Source organism: Anabrus simplex, chromosome 8, assembly GCF_040414725.1.
Source record: "Anabrus simplex isolate iqAnaSimp1 chromosome 8, ASM4041472v1, whole genome shotgun sequence".
Taxonomy (NCBI): domain Eukaryota; kingdom Metazoa; phylum Arthropoda; class Insecta; order Orthoptera; family Tettigoniidae; genus Anabrus; species Anabrus simplex.
In genome coordinates this window covers 129,811,974-129,833,353 of record NC_090272.1, presented here as the reverse complement: position 1 = coordinate 129,833,353, position 21,380 = coordinate 129,811,974, and the positions used below count along the sequence as shown (strand labels likewise).

At 39.2% G+C, this 21,380-nt stretch overlaps 1 protein-coding gene across 4 annotated transcripts in view; it reads right to left on the bottom strand.

Moving 5' to 3' along the window:
- LOC136878885 (broad-complex core protein isoforms 1/2/3/4/5) overlaps window positions 1-21,380 on the bottom strand; it is a 681,897-nt gene that overhangs the window by 90,794 nt on the left and 569,723 nt on the right. Inside the window, exon 7 of one of the 4 annotated variants that reach the window (XM_067152455.2) lies at window positions 12,967-13,579. The exons of 1 other annotated variant lie outside the window; for it this stretch is intronic. In XM_067152455.2, the coding sequence (XP_067008556.1) occupies window positions 13,356-13,579 (224 nt within the window). In that variant the 3' untranslated portion in view covers window positions 12,967-13,355. 2 more of the 4 variants (XM_067152456.2, XM_067152454.2) reach the window with 2 other exon arrangements.

The following is a 21,380-nucleotide window of genomic DNA, read 5'->3' as shown; positions in this document are numbered from 1 at the left end:
GCTGGTGGCCGCAATTAGCCTATGCAGTGGCTTCCATGGTATGCACTAGCTGGCGTCTTGGTAGGTGTGCTAGGTACCAACTGATGAGCCCAGCCTAGCACACGAGGGCGAAATGCTGGCAACCAGGAATGAGTTAGCTGGAAAATTTATAATGTCCAATAACGGACCATTTATATTGGTATTATAAATTTACTCATTCGGAACAAATATTTCAGATTCCCTATGGGAATCAACATCTATATATGTGATGGCCAAGCAGGCATCAATTTTTGATAATGAGACAAAGTCTCTCATAGTGCATTGGCACTGCTGGTGGCTGCAATTAGCCTATGCAGTGGCCTCCATGGTATGCACTAGCTGGTGTCTTGGTAGGTGTGCTAGGTACCAACTGATGAGCCCAGCCTAGCACACGAGGGCGAAACGCTGGCAACCAGGAATGAGTTAGCTGGAAAATTTATAATGTCCAATAACGGACCATTTATATTGGTATTATAAATTTACTCATTCGGAACAAATATTTCAGATTCCCTATGGGAATCAACATCTATATATGTGATGGCCAAGCAGGCATCAATTTTTGATAATGAGACAAAGTCTCTCATAGTGCATTGGCACTTCTGGTGGCTGCAATTAGCCTATGCAGTGGCCTCCATGGTATGCACTAGCTGGCGTCTTGGTAGGTGTGCTAGGTACCAACTGATGAGCCCAGCCTAGCACACGAGGGCGAAACGCTGGCAACCAGGAATGACTTAGCTGGAAAATTTATAATGTCCAATAACGGACCATTTATATTGGTATTATAAATTTACTCATTCGGAACAAATATTTCAGATTCCCTATGGGAATCAACATCTATATATGTGATGGCCAAGCAGGCATCAATTTTTGATAATGAGACAAAGTCTCTCATAGTGCACTGGCACTGCTGGTGGCTGCAATTAGCCTATGCAGTGGCCTCCATGGTATGCTCTAGCTGGCGTCTTGGTAGGTGTGCTAGGTACCAACTGATGAGCCCAGCCTAGCACACGAGGGCGAAACGCTGGCAACCAGGAATGAGTTAGCTGGAAAATTTATAATGTCCAATAACGGACCATTTATATTGGTATTAGAAACTAATAACAGGTGCGCCAATATTCACAGTGAAAGAGATAACCAGGAATTATGTCAAGATAGATGGTATTATCCAGATACTGTAATGTATTACACAAGAAGAGCATTTGGGCTAAAATCCTATGTATTCTTGAAGTTTTCCAGTCAGGCAAAACTAATGTAAGATAAATAAATACAGAAAATAACTGAAGTAAGAATTTAATTAATAACAGAATATACCTCTTACTAATTAAATTAAAATAACTGTTAGTCAAGGCCATTAATATGGTCAAGTTTACAGATGATGACAACCCTGTAGCATTGTACAGGAGGTCCATGAGAAAATGTCCTGACCTCGGATCCAAGGCAAGCTTGTGTGTGAGCGAGTGCCAATTGAAAGATGTGGTTGTAAGTTGTCTGCTGTTCTGTTCAGTGTATTAAAAAATTACAAAGTGTATTATGGCTCAATATATATTTACTTTCTTTTACAAGTTGCTTTACGTCGCACGGACACGATAGGTCTTATGGCGATGATGGGATAGGAAAGGCCTAGGAGTGGGAAGGAAGCGGCTATGGCCTTAATTGAGGTACAGCCCTGGACTGAAAATGGGAAACCACAGAAAACCATCTTCAGGGTTCCTGACAGTGGGGTTCGAACCAACTATCTCCCAGATGCAAGCTCACAGCTGCGCGCCCCTAACTCCACAGCCAACTTGCCTGGTTTCGAGAGATATCTTCAAGTTCTCCTTTTCCAATCATATCCAATGTTTCTGCTGCATGCAGGCACTCAGGTTTAACAACAGTGTCTAGATGCCTCAATTCAGTCCCATGAGATAGAACCTTCTTGTTGTAGGTGTTTCTTGTGAGTTGAAATGTGATTTCAATTTTTCTCGCCCACTCCTCAATGGCATCATTCTTTTCCGGCCCACTCTCTTGTAATGTTTCTCTCTCTCTCTCTTTTTTTTTTTTGGCTCCTTACTTCAGCAACTGAGGGGTCTCTTTAATATTGGTCATGAACGCAGTCTTCTCAAAAGAAATTTGAAGCCCAGTTTTCTTTGCTATCATCTGGAGTTCTCAATCCTTTTCTTAGCTGTTGTTATATCGCTAGTGACTATCACTATATCACCAGTGAATGTCAAACAATCTATACTTATACTCTCTATTATTATTATTCCCACCTGATGAAGCTGGGAAGCAGAAACAGAACCAAGAAGAAATGACCGATGTAGAAGAATTCAGACTGAAGAGTAAATGCAGATGTCGAAATAGTACTATCTGTGCACTTTTTAGTGATAGATTTACACCCTAGTGCTGAAGTGGTCGACTTCGGTTATCTTCGAGATTCGTATTGGCAACCTTTGAAACACAAACTAAGAATTGCTTATCATCGCTGTGCGACATCTGGCGTACACTTTAAGTACTCGTACTGTTGTTATTTACACAGCAAAGCCCAACTATAGAATTCATGCTAGGAACATGTTTTGCAACGGGAAATGTTATATAGTATTACATATTGTGTGTGTGACACAGTTGTTTGCTTAAAATAATAAAGGTTTATAAAATTCATATCGATCGATCGATCATATTATCGATTCAATTCAGATTTCATTTCCATTCAGTTGGCAGTATTAACGGAACCCTTCTTACTTCTCCAACGAGTACAAAAATCTATCACTAAAAACTGCGCATACTATAATTATCCTTGTATTCCTCCATGTTTGTTTTAGTATCTGTTTCTACAGTTGGCTCAGTCTGGTGGTGTTTAAAGGTGCTCAAATATGTCAGCCTCATGTCGGCAGATTTAGTGGCACATAAAAAGTAGTCACACAGAATAAAATTCTAGCATCTCAGAAAGCCAAAAAACATATTTAATGGAATGTAAAAGCATACCATGCATTCTATTCATGTTCATATCATTCTGCATAAGACTTGAGATTATCAAGGTAACTGATTGAAAAAGTAAACTTTCAACTAAATAACTTCATGCTTCAAATTTTTGCCTCATACTTCATTTTTATCTTGGATTACGTATACAAAAGTTGAAAAGTAGCATCAGTTCAGTTTTGTCTGTCTGTTTATTAATGTTGACATCAAGGGAAAATGGCTAAACAGAATTTCTCAAAACTTAGTATTTGAGTTCAGAGAGTGTTTGGGTGTGCTTTAGGCTCTACAGGCAATTTGTAAGATAAGTTTAAATAACTTACAGAAAATAGGGATGAATGTCCAACAGTTTGTAAAGTAATTTTTTAAAATTTAGCGAATGGCCTGTCTGAGGGAGGAGCTTGAAGTAGAGTGAGGTAGCTCACGATGATGATGATGCTTGTTGTTTAAAGGAGCCTAACATCTAAGATCATCGGCCGCTAAGATTGAGGTAGCTAGCAGCTTCATTTGCCCCTCGTCTTTTACCACCCACCGTACCATGCTTCAGGCAGTATGCATGCATGATGTGTAAGAAGCAATTCTGAGTACACAACTGTACTGCAGCTGCACACATCACTTCACTGCAGCTTCAGGAAAATGAAATCGCATATGGCTTTTAGTGCAGGGAGTGTCCGAGGACAAATGCATGCGTAATGTACAAGAAACAATTCTAAGTACATGACTGCCTTACAGCTTCAGGTAGTATGCATGCGTAAGTTGTATGAAAACATACCAGAAGTGAACATTCTCACAATAGGAAAAATTGTATGTCCACAAAGCCCTAAGTTGTTCATCATTATATACTATTTGAGCTACAAACATACAATTTTCAATTTCTTTTTTATTTTTTTATTTTTGAAACAGGACATAATTTTTATGTCACATGCATTCAATGCCCTATCAATATCCAGCAGAAAAATTATTTGTACTTATCTCCCTAACATGGGTATATTAAACTGTGGTGTAGCAATGTTAAGGGGAGCATGACAGGAAATTTCAAATCACTCCATTAGCTGTATTGGAAATCTATGTGTAATAAAAACTGCGCAGAATGTAATTTCCAAACTTTTATGTTTCATACATTTCTGCTGCATGAGGAACAGTAATGGAGATATTTGTGATTATCATATTTTCACAAACTTCCAAATAGTTCGATCTAGCCGGGCTGAGTAGCTCTAGACAGTAGAGTGCTGACCTTCTGAACCCAACTTGGCAGGTTCAATCGTGATTCAGTGCAGTGGTATTTGAAGGGGCTCAAAGCTCAAATACGTCAACATTTTGCCAGTAGATTTACTGGCATTTGTAAAAGAACTCCTGTGGGACCCCCCTGCACGTTGGTATCTCTGCAAACCATTTAAAAAAGTTTTTAGTGGGACGCAACATCAATAACATTAACAAATTGTTGGGTAGTTCCATCTAAAAGGTGCATATGGCAAAAATGATAGAAAATCAAATTGCCAATCTTTTACATCTGATACAATTTCACAGAACGAGTCATATTAGTGTAGATATTCACAAATTAATTTTTTATTGCTGAGTCCATCAATGCGAGCATCACTGACATGGAAATATTGCACTGCTAACATGGTAATGAACTAACTGGTAATAGTGGTGATTGTTGTCATGATTGTTTTTAAAAGCTGGAAAATCATGTGGTCATTAACCCCTATTGATCAGGAAGGTACGGAGGCCAAAATAAGAAAAGTCTAATTTCTCTGTTAATATTAGCTGTTTTGAAAAACTTCATATAAGAAGAATTGAACAAAAGATAATTTCCGATCTTTTATATATTCTTGTGTTTTTATCGTACAAGGAATAATAACAGATATACTTGTGATGTTCATTCTTTTCACAAACTTCTGAGTTTAATGGTAACCGTAATCGACAATATCATTAGACTGACTGACTGTTGGTATTTGTTAAGTTTCTGTACCTTTGGTTGCAACTCACTTCCGCTAGATGGCATTATTTCTGAAGGAATGGTAAAGATACCATATTTGCAATTGTACAAAAACTAACCCATCAACGATGGGTGGAACATCTAGTTTTTAACAAAGTTGAAGTTTAGAAGTAAAAGAAAACCTGCTTCTCCTAATACATTCCACTGAATACTTTGAGCTAGTATATTTATGGATTAAAATTTGGGAATTAATATTTTATATAAATGAGGCTTTTTTTTTTTTTTTTTTCATGAAGGATAGCCAAAGCTGAAAGCCAAATGGTACTCCCAATGGATTTACAGTCTCTCTCTATGTACCTCATATATATACTGTAAATGGTTTTACTAATATATAGGAACTGATAGCGAAGACAATTTATTACCAATAACTTGAACATTCAAAATAAGAAATTTCATTAAGAATTTTATGATCAAAGTCATCAATGCACATACTGAGAGAGCTTTTTTAAATAAGTTCTGCAAAAACGTAGTGTACCTAGGTCAATTCAAACAATTTACCAATTGAGTTAAACATTTCTCAGAGCTTACAATAACTTATTTTAATCAGACTTAAGAAAAAAAAAAAGAAAAAAAGTTGTACATGGCAGTCACAACGAGTGTACACTGCACAAATATCGTGCACCAAATAGAGAAGAAACCATCACCCCATGAGAATATCTTCTAGCAAGCATAGAAAATTAACTGCACTGATACTAAAAGTTTCTACTACAACGTACCCTATTGCAGTTTTACCAAGTATAAAGTAAAAAAGAAAAAAAAATTCTGAAGAATCCAGATTAGAAGAAAATTTAATCTTATATTTGGGTGAATATGGAGAAGAAAAACAAAAGAAAACAAACATGCATGTTTTACTTTGGTTTATGATAGATTAACTCATCTTTAATGAGGAGAAATATTTTCAATAATAATAATAATAATAATAATAATAATAATAATAATAATAATAATAATAATAATAATAATAATAATAATGAAATGAAATGGCGTATGGCTTTTCGTGCCGGGAGTGTCCGAGGACATGTTCAGCTCGCCAGGTGCAGGTCTTTTGATTGGACTCCCGTAGGCGACCTGCGTGTCGTGATGAGAATGAAATGTCAGCGAAATTAACCAATTATGGTTAAAATTCCCGACCCTGCCGGGAATTGAACCCGGGACCCCTGTGGCCAAAGGCCAGCACGCTAACCATTTAGCCATGGAGCCGGACATAATAATAATAATAATAATAATAATAATAATAATAATAATAATAATAATAATAATAATAATATTAATAATAATTAAGGTAGCAGGTAGGGACCCTCCTCGGAGGCAGGCCTGCCCAGGGAGTGGCGCCCCTGCCTATGTGAGTCCCAGAGCACACTGACCCGGTGTGTATCATCTGGTAAGGGTCCCAGCTCAGGGTTACGAGTGAAGACCTCAACGGTAGTGAAGGCGGAGATGAAGATCATTGGTACGGCGGAACTGGCGGATGAGGCACCCTCGCTTTTTGGGTTAGTAATAAAAAGCCTGTTTAAAATCCAGGTGCGTCTGAGTGGTATCCACCGGCTTCCTGGTCCGCGTCTGTCACCTTGTAGGTGCGGCGGCAATACCAAGCTCCAGGAACTAACAATCCCGGGTTCTAAGCACCCAGCACTGCTGGATTTTCTATTACAAGCCAAACATGATTCGTGAGCGTACTAACAACATTACCCCAGGTGGTATCCAATCCACCCGTTGCATTGAGACGGCAACCGGGCTTTCGGATTCTGGGGACCCTGGACAACCACGAAAACACGGGAGAGAGTCGGAGCTCTCTGGTAAACTATCCCACAAAACCCCCACGTATATTGGTACATTCAGTATCAACACTTTGATACAACCAGGAAAATTACTAAATTTACTCACAGAACTTGATCGGCAAAAAATTCTTATCCTTGCCCTGCAGGAAACTCGATTTACTGATGATGCCACCTTGGATTATGGAAATTACCGTATATTCAAAAGCAAAACAGACCAAAAGATTCTAAATAGGACCCCTTTATTTGGCATGAGCTTCGTAGTACATAAAAGTATACTGAACTCGATCCAAGAAGTTAATTCCATCAGCAATCGCCTAATGACCATGAGGATTCAGTGTGCCAATAAAAAATATACATTAATAAATGCACACGCCCCTACAAATATAGACAACAAGAAGAATCCCCAAAACGTGGACAAATTTTGGAACAGACTTGAAAAAGTGATGTCAAAAATTCCAAAGGATGACGTCAAAATCCTCTTCGGCGATTTCAATGCACAAATCGGCCGAGAAAAGGAACACAGGAAAACTGTCGGACTCTACCCGCGCACAAATTTACGAACAAAAACGGCTCAAGGCTCATTGAACTATGTCAACAGTGCAACATTAAAATCATGTCCACATCCCTCAGGAAGCATCCCAAGAAACAAAAAACCTGGAGGTCCCCCATTGAATCCATTGGAGAATTTCAGATTGATCATGTAGCTATCTCGTATCAGCTACAGAAAGAGGTACATGATGTACAAGTGAGAAGAGGAGCAAACGTTGACTCTGATCACTATCTCACAAGAGTTAACGTAAAATTTACTCCAAGAAAATACCACCCCAAGAAAATCCAACAACAGAAATTTGACATAAAACAGATTCCTGTTACGGATCTAAAAGAAGCATGGGAAAATCAACCAGCGAAAACACGGGAAGAATTCCACACCAAAGTCATACAGAAGGCACGAGAAATGGTACCCTTAAAAAGGAATGCAAAACACCCCTGGTGGAACTCAACATGCAACCAAGCCCTAGAGATAAGAAAATCCACGTTTCAGAAATACAATAGTAGAAAATCCCAGAAAACTCAACGAGAATTTTATGAGACCAGAAAACAAGTATCCAAAACCATCAGGCAAGAGAAAAGAAAGCACCTGAAAGAACAACTGGAGTCAATTGAAGAAAACTTTAGAAACCACAACACAAGGGATTTCTACAGAACATTCACAGAAAAAATCCGAGGATACATTCCACAGAACTTATGTTTTAGGAAACAAGACGGAAAATTGGCGCTTACTAATAAAGAAAACTGCCAAGAACTTGCGCGGTACTTCTCAGAACTTCTTAACTGCCCCGAACCCACTGAAAGATTTCTTGAAGAAGCATCCAGTTTCACTCACCCAGAATCACCTCCACCAAACCACAAAGAAATTCAGAGCCACATTAAACGACTAAAGAACAACAGAACCTCAGGAAGAGACGGGATTGTTGCAGAATTCCTTAAGAATCTTGGTCCAATTTCACTCAAGGAACTTACAGAAATCATACAGAAAATCTGGAAAAATGAAAAACTCCCAGAAGACTGGAAATGTGCCTTTGATTCACCCACTTCACAAAAAAGGAGACAAAACTGATGTGAACAACTATAGGGGAATCTCCCTCCTTGAAGTCGGCTACAAAATTTTCTCTGCATGCCTGTTGAAAAGAATACAAGAACAACTAGAGCATAAAATTGGTGAATATCAGGCTGGGTTCCGCCCTCACAGATCATGCACTGAACAGATCTTCAACCTCAAAACCGCTCTAAAATTCAGGGCCCTCAGAAACCTTCCAATCATCTGTACCTTCATAGATTTCAAGAAGGCTTATGATTCAGTTGATCGTCAATCTCTGTTCAGCATCCTGAAAGAACAGGGACTAGACTCCAAAACGCTAAACCTGACCAAACAGACCCTCACTGACACGAAGTCAAGAGTGAAATTCATGGGAGAAATCTCCGACGAATTCCTGATAAAAACTGGTGTCCGGCAAGGAGATGGACTATCACCCCTCCTCTTCAACCTCGTACTAGATAAGGTGATGAGGGAATGGGAAAACGAACTGAAAGCACAAAATAGCTGGAACCCAGTAAACATCAGGACACGAAAAAACAAGCTTGAAATTCCATGCTTAGCCTTCGCGGACGACCTGGCCCTTTTGTCCAGCGATGAAGTCACAGCAATAAAGCAAGCTGAAATTCTCCAAGAATGTGCCAGAAAGGTCGGACTTCATATCTCCTTCCAGAAAACTGAATTTTTCTGTGCAAAACTAGACATCCATAGTCTCAATACAAAATACGGACAAATCAATAGAGTCCCTCACTTCAGATACCTGGGCGAAATCCTCAAACCAACCGGACAAGAGAAAATAGCCCAAAACAACCGTGTCCAAAAACTCAGAAGAGCTTATGGGAGAACAAGAGAAATCTACAACAAAAAATGTATGTCTCTCCACGTTAAGATTAAACATTACAATACTGTAGTCAAACCGGAGGCTTTATATGCAGGGGAAACTCTAACGCTTCATAGAAAGGGCAAACTGGAAAATATCCTAAAAGAAGAGCGAAAAATCATGAGGGAAATTTTAGGACCAAGACACACGGGAGAAGGGTACCGCCTCCAAACCCGGAAATCCACAGAAAAATTATCTAATATTGCGGCAGACCTCAGGAAAAAAAGGCTAAAATTTTATGGACATGTTAAGAGGCTTCCAGAAACTAGACTAACCCACCAAGTTCTTGAAAGAGTTGACATACTGAAGAATTTTCCTTGGATACAACAAACAAAAGCGGACGTGAAGAACGCACAAATTCTCTGTGAAGACATTTTGAATCGAAATATATATAGAAAGAAAATTGACAATTGGGAAGTTACTCCAGAGAATGAAGTACCAAAAAGAGCAGGTACCAAGTGGACGGAAGAAAGGAAAAGGATCTTTAGTCAACAGATGAAAGCATCCTGGATCCTCCGCAAACGAAATCATAAATAAAGCTTTGTGTGTTCCGAAAGGGACCATTCACGCATAATAATAATAATAATAATAATAATAATAATAATAATAATAATAATAATAATAATAATAATAATAATAATAATAATAATAATAATAATAATAATAATAATAATGTTTGTCTGTCCAAGCCTTGTCCCGTTTCTCTACAGGGTCGGGTATGAGGTGAGATGAATCTGTCATGGCGGGTTTTTATAACCAGATGCCCTTCCTGACGTCAACCTCATCAGAGGAGTTAATGGGATGAAATTAATGATGTAATATATGATAGTAGAAAGGGAGAGGGTGTGAAACCCTGTGCCGACACATAGCCTACTCCTGTCGAATAGCACCAAGGGGTCTGCTATAGGCTTAAAGTCTCCATCTGACAGATGAATCACCATCAACAGCGTCATATGCCCTCACTCCATATGAGCACTGCGGAGAGGTTTGGAATTTAATATGGGCTTTTGGCACGCAATCTAGAGATTATAAATTGTATACCACCATGTCCCCTACCCTGCCGGCCAACATTCTAATGGTGAAATTTTTTTCGACCAACGGGACTCGAACCAGCTAACCACACTGTCGGACCATTTAGACTTCAACACTTTAATGATCATGGCCACCAGGCAGGCTGAATGAATGTATTATACAATACTTATTTATCCACACCTTTGGTTCCATCCTTCTCATATTTCATTTAGGCCAGGGCCAGTCAAAACCAAAAAATAGAAACAGAGTAATTTGAGTTGCCCTAAACAGTTGCTCCGAACCACACAGCTTCCTCACTCCATTCCTCTCCTCATACCTGACTATACTAGTATATGTATTTCGTGTAGGATTTAATCACTACAGAATATAATTGTATTGAATAGGTGGACACAGTAAATTTTATTCTTGAAAGAATTTTACTAATTGTTATCTTTAATACGGAACAGATGAGATTAATTACATGTAATATGTCCATTTTACCAACTTATACGTATCTGTGACTGAACAACAGAACAGAGATGATGTAATGCCATGTAACTGCACATTGCAGTGTTCCATGAAAAAAAAAAAAACTTTCAGCAGCAAAAAGGATCTTGAAAATTTTGATTTTGAGTTCAATATATTTTCTGTCCCCTTTTCAACTGATAATTTGACTGATCTGCAATATTACTGACAGTAGGTGAAAAATTATGTACATTTGCCAATGTAACAGATTCCTACAAAAACTTCTCAGTAGAATGGTTCCCAATACTACTCAGTCTTGTAGCTCATGCAATAAGTATATTTGGAATGACATATTTATGTAAAAGCTGGTTTTCAGTAATGAAATTAACAAAGTCTTCTTTAGAGCTAACCTGTCTGGCTCCATGGCTAAATGGTTACCATGCTGGCCTTTGGTCCAGGGGGTACAGGGGGTCCTGGGTTTGATTCCTGGCCGAGACGGGGATTTAAACTTTCATTGGTGAATTCCAATGGCTGGGTGTGCATGTTGTCTTCAGTATTAGAATTCATCATAGGCAGGGCCCCATCCTTGCAGACGCACAGGTCAGCCACACAGCGTCAACTCGAAAGACCTGCACCAGGCCACTTCAGAGGCTACATGCCATTATTATTAGAGCTAATTTTAAGGATTCATGTTTAACAGCAGCCCTAAGATAAACATGCAGCAGTACCATTAATCCTGATATAGTAAAGCTATGTATAACCAAAGGTCAGAAAGGCAACTCATAATCAACAAACCAAGGAGTAGGATTGACAACGGAAGTGTCACACTCTTCATACCAAAACCTACGTATTATGTTGGTGACAACTAAGGTGCTATGAGAAGACTCCATGCAAAGCATTAGCTGCCTGTTTCTATGGCATGGCCCCGAAATAGAAAGCTGGAATCCTATGAGGCCATGTGTTAATGTGGCGCAGCTCGACATGACTGGCTCACTGGTGACCCGTCCACTTGTATTACTGACCGTAACTCACAGTTTTCTGTTCATGGTTCCAGTGCTGGCTTGTCCACAGTGAGGACTGTACAATCTGTAGTAACTAGTATCACTTTCCTATTGCTTATATGCATAATTCAGGGGTTTAAATTGGGAACCTTTTATTTCAGTTCTGAAACCTTTTGTCTACGTATTTATTTATATACTGATATGAACAACTCTAACAAATATGTGCTTACATCCTTTCAGTTGAAATAATTTTACTATTTACATGTTCTGCCACCAAGAACAGAAATAATTCCGATTTCTTTTATTTAGAAAGTTGAATTTCGAGTCTTATACAACACAGTGATATTGGTTAATTAGTTAGCCACAAACACAAAACACCATCATAATGGAAAACAGAAGCAATTTTTGATATGTTTTGATCGGCCCACTACATCACTTGCCTACCTGTATGCTGAGTACCCTCCCATCCCCTTGTCAGTCTGTTATTACTGTTACCAGACCAGTATAGCACTCCTAGTACCGAGCTGCTGCAACAGTTGCACCAGTGACCAGCCCTGATCTAAGCTTTCTATATACTGCCATAAGCAGATCCCTTGGTGTTATTTTACAGGGGTAGGCCACGTGCCGACATCAGGTTTCACCCTCTCCCTACCTCATTATTATCACCTCTCACCCAGACATGCAGGTCGCCCATGGGAGTCAAGTAGAAAGACATGCATGAGGTGAGCCGAACATGTCCTCGGCCACTTCTAGCACTAAAAGTTGTACACTAAATAAATTAAATATGAGATAAATGAACCACATGAACCTCTGAAGTTGTAGATTCATTTCTAAATATAAATTAACTCATAAACGATAAATGTATTATATTCATTCTACAGAAGAATCATAATATTCTCGGGGCAACATGAGCTGTTTCAACTTCCTCAGCTATTAGAAAAGGATCAACTAATTCACTGCTAGAGTTTCACAGAAAGAAAAAAATGTGCTTTGATCCTGAAGAATCCCATAACTAGGATTAAACTTTTACATTCATTTTCGTAAAGATGATTTTTCTTCATCTTTCTTGTCTGTCTCTTTTAATCCGTATGTTTTAGGTCAGCTGTCCTCATTTATAAAGTATCATAAATAATATTTTCTTTTGTAATTTGTCCCATCTCTAATAATTCTCAATAAGTTTTAAGACTTCTGGTACTTCAATATGGCAAGACTATGAGTATTAATAATAACAAAGAACACTTAGAGCTTTACATGAGTGTTTTATTACAGATTAAGGCAATATGTAAAAATACCCCCTGTCATAGTACTACCAGAACATATATAATCTGTTAATAGGCAACAGGTCATTCGTAGATGGAAGTTCATTTTAATATGCAAATGATCATAAAATAATATACTGTATATTAAACACAAATTAAAAACCAGAAGAAAAAATGCAATCTGAAGGAAGTGAATGACAAATCTCTACTTATAATAATAGTTCTATATGAAAATATTTTCAGTAAGACCTGTCTTTAATTATGATGTCACAGTAATAGACCCTAATATATTCCAGTTGCTATAAGCATTAAACTACTGAATAAGAGCTAATCAATATTACTTCCAAGCTGATGAAGTAACTTGATATGCATGTCCAGTATTTCATATAAATATTATGCTAGAGCAGTAGTGACTGCCTGTCCCGGCGCCTCGCCTCCCGATGGTACATCGACAGGTGATTCTGGAGACTGTTGGCTGTGCGGAACACTTTGGTACAGTAACTGCAGGGCAGGTCCTGGCGAGGCATATAATGACGATCTCGTACATGCTTACGCAGACTGGTGCGCAGCATCACCTTGCCACAATATGGACACGGGCAATGAGAACCCCCACCACCACCGTCTGCAAGTACATCCAGTCTTCAGCATACACTTAACACATTGTTAATAAAACACCTTACTTTTCTAAAAATATATACCACACTGTTCATCAACATCTGGGAATGAATTGATCCTGACACCACAGATGAATGAGCTTTTACCTCTTTATTAACATCAGGATACAGGAAAGAGAAATTAAAAATAAAAGATTTTAAAATCAATATGGACACGACACACAATTCATATTCACCACAAAACAAGCAACAAACAATGAGTCAAATATTCTTAATATTTAAAAATATATAAATACTTCTCTTAATATTTGTACCTTATTTTGATTGCATAAATAAAAAAAGACTTATGTTACAGATAGGGGCAAAAGATCTCTATAGGTCAATACCCCAAACAAAAATGATGTTACAGATGAATTCTTCAATTAGTCTCTAAATTAAGACACTGGATACATATTCAACAATTCTCCCAAGATCTTTAGTACTATTTATTGGGTAGGGTTCTAATAATTTCAAATTACAGTAGCATACATAAGGACAGCACATCTAAAATACTTCCAAAAACCTTCACTGTAATATAGTGTTTTCTGTGTCAGTATTTACTGAATAAAGAGTTAAATGTTTCAGAGATTTTTTTCACTTTTAGGAATATCCAGTTCTCTCTTCTTAATTCTATACTGATAAAGTAGGCAAGAATTAAATACTATGTCGACATCTACTGATAAAATTTAAGCTTTCCTTTCTTTTTTTACCAAGTGGAAGACTACTTTTTTACAAGGGTGTAAGGTGATAGAGAAATTTTTAGAATATCCCTAAAGTTTATGCAAACATTTACACGGGTCACAATATAATGAATGCAGAAAGCATCAGGATACAGAACACGGAATACATGAGGTCATGAAACATAAATTAATGTTGGTAAGTGACTGAGGTAAGCTAGAGGATTAATAGAAACCTCCAAAGATTGCTGTCCAATCAAAAGAGATACTATCTCAGAAATAACCTTTATGACATTATCACAAAGCACTACAGGACTATCTACCATAGTTACACCAGCACTCCCAACTTTTCCCCAACTGGTTTATTATCTGCTTTTAACAACCAAAGTTTAAACACTACACGATTTTGCCTCCTCCAATAAATAGCCTCCAGTCTTGTGGCATAGAATGCTACATGGAGAAAATATTTGTGCGCATCTTTACATATCCGTGGTTGTGTGAAGGCTGTGTGACCAAGAGCTGGTTGTCAAGTGTGATGCAGCGTCCGCGGCACCCAATCTTGTGATACTGCGAACAGCGCCAGAAGATGCGTGAGCCTTTGCGTCGATCCGTGTTGAATACGTAGCCATTGTGGACGAGCTGCAGACGGCCCTTGGAGCTCGTAGTAAACTGCAGCTCGCCTGAAACACAACACGACCCTCAGCCTTCCTCTAGATAGGCTAAGAAGGGAGGCACAAAAGTTCTAACACAATGAATTGCAACTATTTCAATATAAGAATATCAAAATCGTTCATGGCATGAATCAAGAGAATTCTCTGCATAATATCAGATATAGAATTGAGTGATATGGGCGATGATCATTTGAAATTATGTCTTAAAAAAGAACTGATAGGGATATCATCAGTTTTCTGTTCTTGGCTTCATATATATAGGTCAAATTATGCCAACTGACATAATTATTATGCATTGCTTATTTTCAGTCATAATTCCATTCTCCATCTTCTTATGGGAGTCGAATGTTAGTTTTTAATTTTCTTCAGTGAGAAAAACAACAGGAATGTTAACTGAAATGAAACCTTTCCCATTTCCACAATTTTATCTCCTATAAACTACTACATGTGCAGAATTGTGCAAATTAAATCAGAACAAGGTTTTTTTCTAGTGTGCTACACACTACTTATTCTTCGGTCCTGCACTCTCTATGCATTCTTTGAACTGTTATTCATTGGAAATGAATCTGTGCGACAACTGTTTTAGGTTAAAAGTGTATTTTGATGTGTCACTTTTGAGGTTTCCTTGTGCAATTAATAATACCTATGTCTTTAACTAGCCGGCCCCACGGTATAGGGGTAGCATGCCTGCCTCTTACCCTGAGGCTCCGGATTTAATTCCTGGCCAGGTCAGGGATTTTTACCTTATCTGAGGGCTGGTTCGAGGTCCACTCAGCCTGCATGATTACAATTGAGGAGCTATCTGACGGTGAGATCGCAACCCCAGTCTAGAAAGCCAAGAATAAGGGCCGAGAGGATCTGTCGTGCTGACCACACGACACCTCGTAATCTGTAGGCCTTCAGGCTGAGCAGCAGTCGCTTGGTAGGCCATGGCCCTTCGGACTGTTGCGCCATGGGGTTTGGGTGAAGGTATGTCTTTAACAGATACAACTCCTAGGAAGCGTAGTGCAATTGCAGCATTATCTCAGAATACTTCCATGACACAAAGAGAGTTAGTTACTAAATTTGGTGTCAATTAGCACCATAAATAGAATTATTCAGTGGAACAAATCGACTGGCTCAATTTCACTGACGCTAAAGGGAAACAATAAGAAGAGAGAAAATAACACCAACTGATGAACACTTTCTTCTCAGAAGAAGCTAATCAAACCCCAGGCTCAATGCTGTGGACTTGGCTAACAAACAGGAAGAAAGGGAGCGAATATGCACGTTTCTAATGTTCGTCGTCGACTCGTTGCAGCTGGAAGGAAATCCTGCAAACCTATAAAGAAACATCTTCTAACAGAAGAAATGTGCAGTGGGAAACTGGAAGAAAGTTCTTTTCTCTGATAACAGTCACTTTGAAGTGCAGTGCCAGAAGGTTTAATATGTCCACTGACTGAAGAATGAGTCAACAACTTCAGTACATTTTCAACAGACTGTAAAACAATCTGGCAAGAACCTCATAAGGAGGTGTTTCATGCATGAAGGACTGAGAAGCTTAGTACCAGTCAATGGGATGATGAAATCTGACCAGTACATCCAAATACTGGAAAGGAGAGTTGCTGGCGAACTGCAAAAGAGGATTCCAAGAAGACAGATTTCTTCAGCAAGATTTGGCTACTAGCAGTACTTCAAAGAAAGTAAAGATATTCTTCAGTGAGAACATACCATTTAGAATGGCCAAGGAGCTATCCTGACATTAATCCAACAGAAAACTTGTGAGCTTTTCACAAAAGGAGACTCACAAAATTTGACTGTTCCACAAAAATATGCATGATAAGAGTCTCTAGTTATAGTGTGGTTTCATGATTCATGTTTCATTATTCAGTAAAGAATGGCTAAGGAGTGCAGGTGTAGGAACTGTGGGTGTGGCCAAGCATTAAGGAGTATGGGGGAGGAGTTGGAGAGTTTGAGGGAGATAATAAGGATTCTCTCAGAGGACAGGAAGGAAAGTAGGCCTCCCTCAAACAACGTACAGGATACAGTAGGAGTAAAAGAGGGATGAGAAGGAAAGGGGTGAACTGTAGAAGACAGGGGGTCTAATGTTTTAAGGGGAAGGAGATTGCAGGCTAAGGGCTCCATTCAGGATCAGAATTCAGGACAGATGTCTGTGAGAAATCAGTACAAGTCACTCCAGGTAGAACAACAGAGGGAGGATGAGGAACAGGGAACTGTTGCTGAGAAGTGTGGAAGTAGGAGAAGGGCAAAAGGTAGGAAAGGGAAATCTGGAGTAGTTGACAAGAAAAGATAGGTGGTATAGGGTCATGGGATAGAGAAAAGGGAGGAGGAAGTAGCTTCTGCAGCTGTCAGGAAAGATAGGACTAACCAGAAGGGGAGGGGATCAAATGAGGTGGGTAGGTTTGAGGCTCTGGTCATGGGGGATTCCATTGTTAGACATGTCGGGAAAGTGTGTGGAAGAAAGGGTACCAGGGTAGAGTGTTATCCAGGAATTAGGTTAAGGCAGATGTTGAGGAAAGCAGAAGAGAAGGAGGAGGGAAAGGAGAAGGTGGTAGTGTTTCATGTTGGTACTATATATACCGCATGGCTTTACAAGTACACAAAAAATCTAATATCAAATGGAAATGTCCAAATTTGACAACCAGTCCAGAGCACTCATTCAGATCACCGTTAAATGCTCAAAGTGGGCACTCCTTAACAATCTGTTCCATTGTCTGCTCCTCTGCTCTGCAGTTGCAGTCAGCAGATGAACAGAAACCCCATTTCTTCAACATGTAACCACACCTCCCTTAACCCATTCTAATTCAGTTCCGCTTCAACCAGGTTTGATGTGGCAGTTGAAATCATTCAACCTTCTTTGTTGGATCTTGAACCAATTGAGCATTGTTGGGTGGATGTTCATGCCAACGTTGTCGCCACTCGGAGGTCATGTTGAAAGAACTGATACTTTTAAAATCAGTCCAGGATGGTTTGCGTGATTTCAGACGAGTTGTTGGTGTGTCTTGTAAGGCATCGTACAAGGGAGAGTTCTTAAGAGAAAATATCTTCTTGAGCAAGTTTACCTTAGCTGCTTTCCTCTTTACATCTTGCGAGGCAATATTAGCTAAGACAGGTAACCACTGAATGGGAGTAGATCTGACAGTACCAGTGATAACTCTCATGGCTTCATTAAGCTGGACATCAATCTTTGTTGTGTGAATGCTGTTTTGCCATACAGGAGCACAGTATTCACCAGCAGAATTCACAAGAGCGAGTGCAGCAGAGCGTAGCATATTGGCATCCGAACCCCAGCTACTTCCGGCAATCTTGCGGAATACATTCACTCCGGAGCCAAGTTTCTTAGATAACGTGATGCACTGTTGTTTGAATGTCAAGGACCGATCCAGAGTGATTCCTAGATATTTTGGATTGTAGTCATGCGGTACTTCGGTTCCGTCGAAAGTCACATGTAGCTTCCTTATTATTTAGATGGAATGCAGTAACCTCAGTTTTATCTGGGTTAGGTTGAAGTCTCCATTTATGGAAGTAATCACTCAATTTCATCAGATCACTTGTCAGTACATTCTCACAGTGCATAACATCTTTACTCTGGAAGACTAACGCTAGGTCATCTGCATACTGGATTTTCAATGAGTCAGTGCCTGGCATATCATGAATATACAAGTTAAACACACTGGGGGCCAGAACTGATCCCTAAGGTAGGCCATTGTTTAGAGTCCTCCATCTGCTAGAATGTCCATTCAGAAACACCTTAAAGCGTCTGTCAGAGAGCATGTTATTCACTAGAAACCCCAGCTTTTGACATGGGATGATTCAATAAACTTCGACATCAAGCCATTCCTCCACACAGAGTCATAAGCTGCTGTAAGGTCCATAGAAACTGCAGCTGATCGGAGACCTCGTTGAAATCCTACTTCAACTACAGTTGTCAATGTTAAAACCTGGTTGCAGCAGCTCTGATGTTTCCTGAAGCCACCTTGTTCAACAGGGATGGTTTGATCAATGGTCTCTTGAATGCAATTTAGAATAAGCCTTTCTAGTACCTTATAGGTCATGCTGAGTAGCGATACTGGCCAGTAGTGAGAAATATCGGTTCCGTCTTTGCCTGGTTTTAGGATGGCAATTATCTTAGCCTGCTTGAAAAGCTTTGGTAATCTTCCAGTCGTAGAATTTCACTGAAGAATTCAATGAGCCACAATTTTGTTTTAGGGCCTATGGCTTTAAGAAACTCTGGATATACACCATTAAAGCCAACAGCTTTATTTACCTTTAGCATATTAAAGGTTATATCAAGTTCCTCAATGCTGAAGTTACCTGACTAGTCAGAATGTGGTGTTAGGTTGAATCTCTTTATGTACAATTCATTTTTCACGATTCCTGTATGTGCCTTGTCGATTTTAGCTTTCAAATTCTTCATTAGTCTGGATGCAACAGCATTGGCATACACACATGGGACTGTGCTTGACAGCGTTGGATCTGTACCAAGTTTTCTTATAAGGTTCCAGGCTTTGCGACTATAAATGTGTAAAGTTAAGTTCCGCCACTGTTTTATGCCATCTATCTCTTCTGTTCTAATTGAGAGCTCTCAAAAAGTCATCAGCTGTTGTATCATCGTCAGATTCTTGATATTTAGCATACAAATCATTGCATTCTTGAGACCGTCTGGGGATGTATTCCTTCCGAAACCCACATAGAATATAGTTTTTGGCATTAACTTTAAAAGCATGCACAAATCATTCATAATTGGATGGAATTTGGGGAATCCACTGAATGGTGTTATCAAGACCTTTCTGAAACAGTTCCCAATTCGCAAGTTGAAAATTTCATCGAGGTTGTGGGATGGAGGTGACCAGTGGAATTTCTGTACCATAATAAATAATGACTGGCCTATGTTGGCTGTGTGGGAAAGACTTGATGACTTTTCGTTGTGTCATATCGTTATTTCCAGATTTAGATATGATGCTAAGATCAGGGGAATAATCCTTTAACCATCTACCAGATCGGAACGTTCCTGGATCTTTAGCGTTGTACACAAGCTAAAGATTGTACAGATCCATCCATTCATTTAGAATTGCCCCACTGATGTCTTCATTCTGATATCCCAATACATGACTATGGCTGTTGAAATCACCAACATACACTACTGGGTGAATGAAGGATCTTACAATAAGATTTGGCCAACTGACTTGTGGAGGTTTGTAAATATTTTCTACAGTGATGCCGGCAATCTCTACAGAAAAAACAAAGACATCTGCCGTTCTGTCAAGTTACTTTGCAGTCAGTGAGATGGGACCTGACATATGTAGCTATACCATATTGTTCATCACTTATGGCTCCAGCTAGATCATAACCACATCTCCTTCCTCTTCTGTAAAGATCTGTGTCATCCTTGGTGTGACTTTCCTGTATTGCTATTACATCTACAGTATTCTGCAGCATCAGGCGTGAGAGATATTGACTCTTAACAACTGAAATCGATTCCATGTTCAAGTAACATATCCGTAAGTTGTTACCAATGGAAATTGATGAGTGTTCCGTGCTTGGTTGGTCCTGAAAAGGACTATGTGTAGATAAGTTCTCTTGCATACTTGTTGCTGTGTAGCAGCACCTTTGTGGAAGAATCAGCCAGTTAAACCGTTGCCCAGGGAATGCCCGATTGCATTAACCACAATCTTCCGGAAGGCTTCTTCTTTAATCCCCACCTGGTAAACCTGGTAAATGCAGCACGGGTGTTTAAGAAAGCGGAGAATGTTATCAGTGGAATACTGTGTAGGAGGAATACTGACTGGAAGGTGACTGGGGATTTAAATAAGACTATGGAGTGGGTATGTGGGAAACTGGGAGTGAGATTTCTGGATCCTAATGCGTGGGTAGGAGATAGGGATCTGCACTCGGATGGCCTTCACTTAAACCGCAGTGTTACATATAAGTTAGGAAATTTGTTAGAAATATTATAGCGAGGTACATTCAGGGAAACGGGATGACCTAGGGAGCGGTGTTAAGGGAACAGGGAATTGGAAATCAAGTAGGGATGACATAAAAATGTTAGTGCTCAACTGTAGAAGTATTGTAAAGAAAGACATAGAATTAAGTAATTTAATAGATATATATACTTACCAGATATTGTAATAGGAGTTGAATCATGGCTGAGAAATGATATAATGGATGCAGAAATTTTCTCACTGAACTGGAGTGTGTATCGTAGAGATGGGATAGGGAATGGTAGGAGGGGGAGTATTCCTTCTGGTGAAAGAAGAATTTGTAAGCTACCAAAAAGTTAAAGATGACAAACATGAAATTCTAAGTGTAAGGCTCATCTCTAAAGATAATAAGCAACTTGATGTCTTTGGAGTGTACAGACCGGTAAAGGATAGTGCAGACGCTGATTCAGAATTACTTGACAAGATAATCAGCTATGTGGG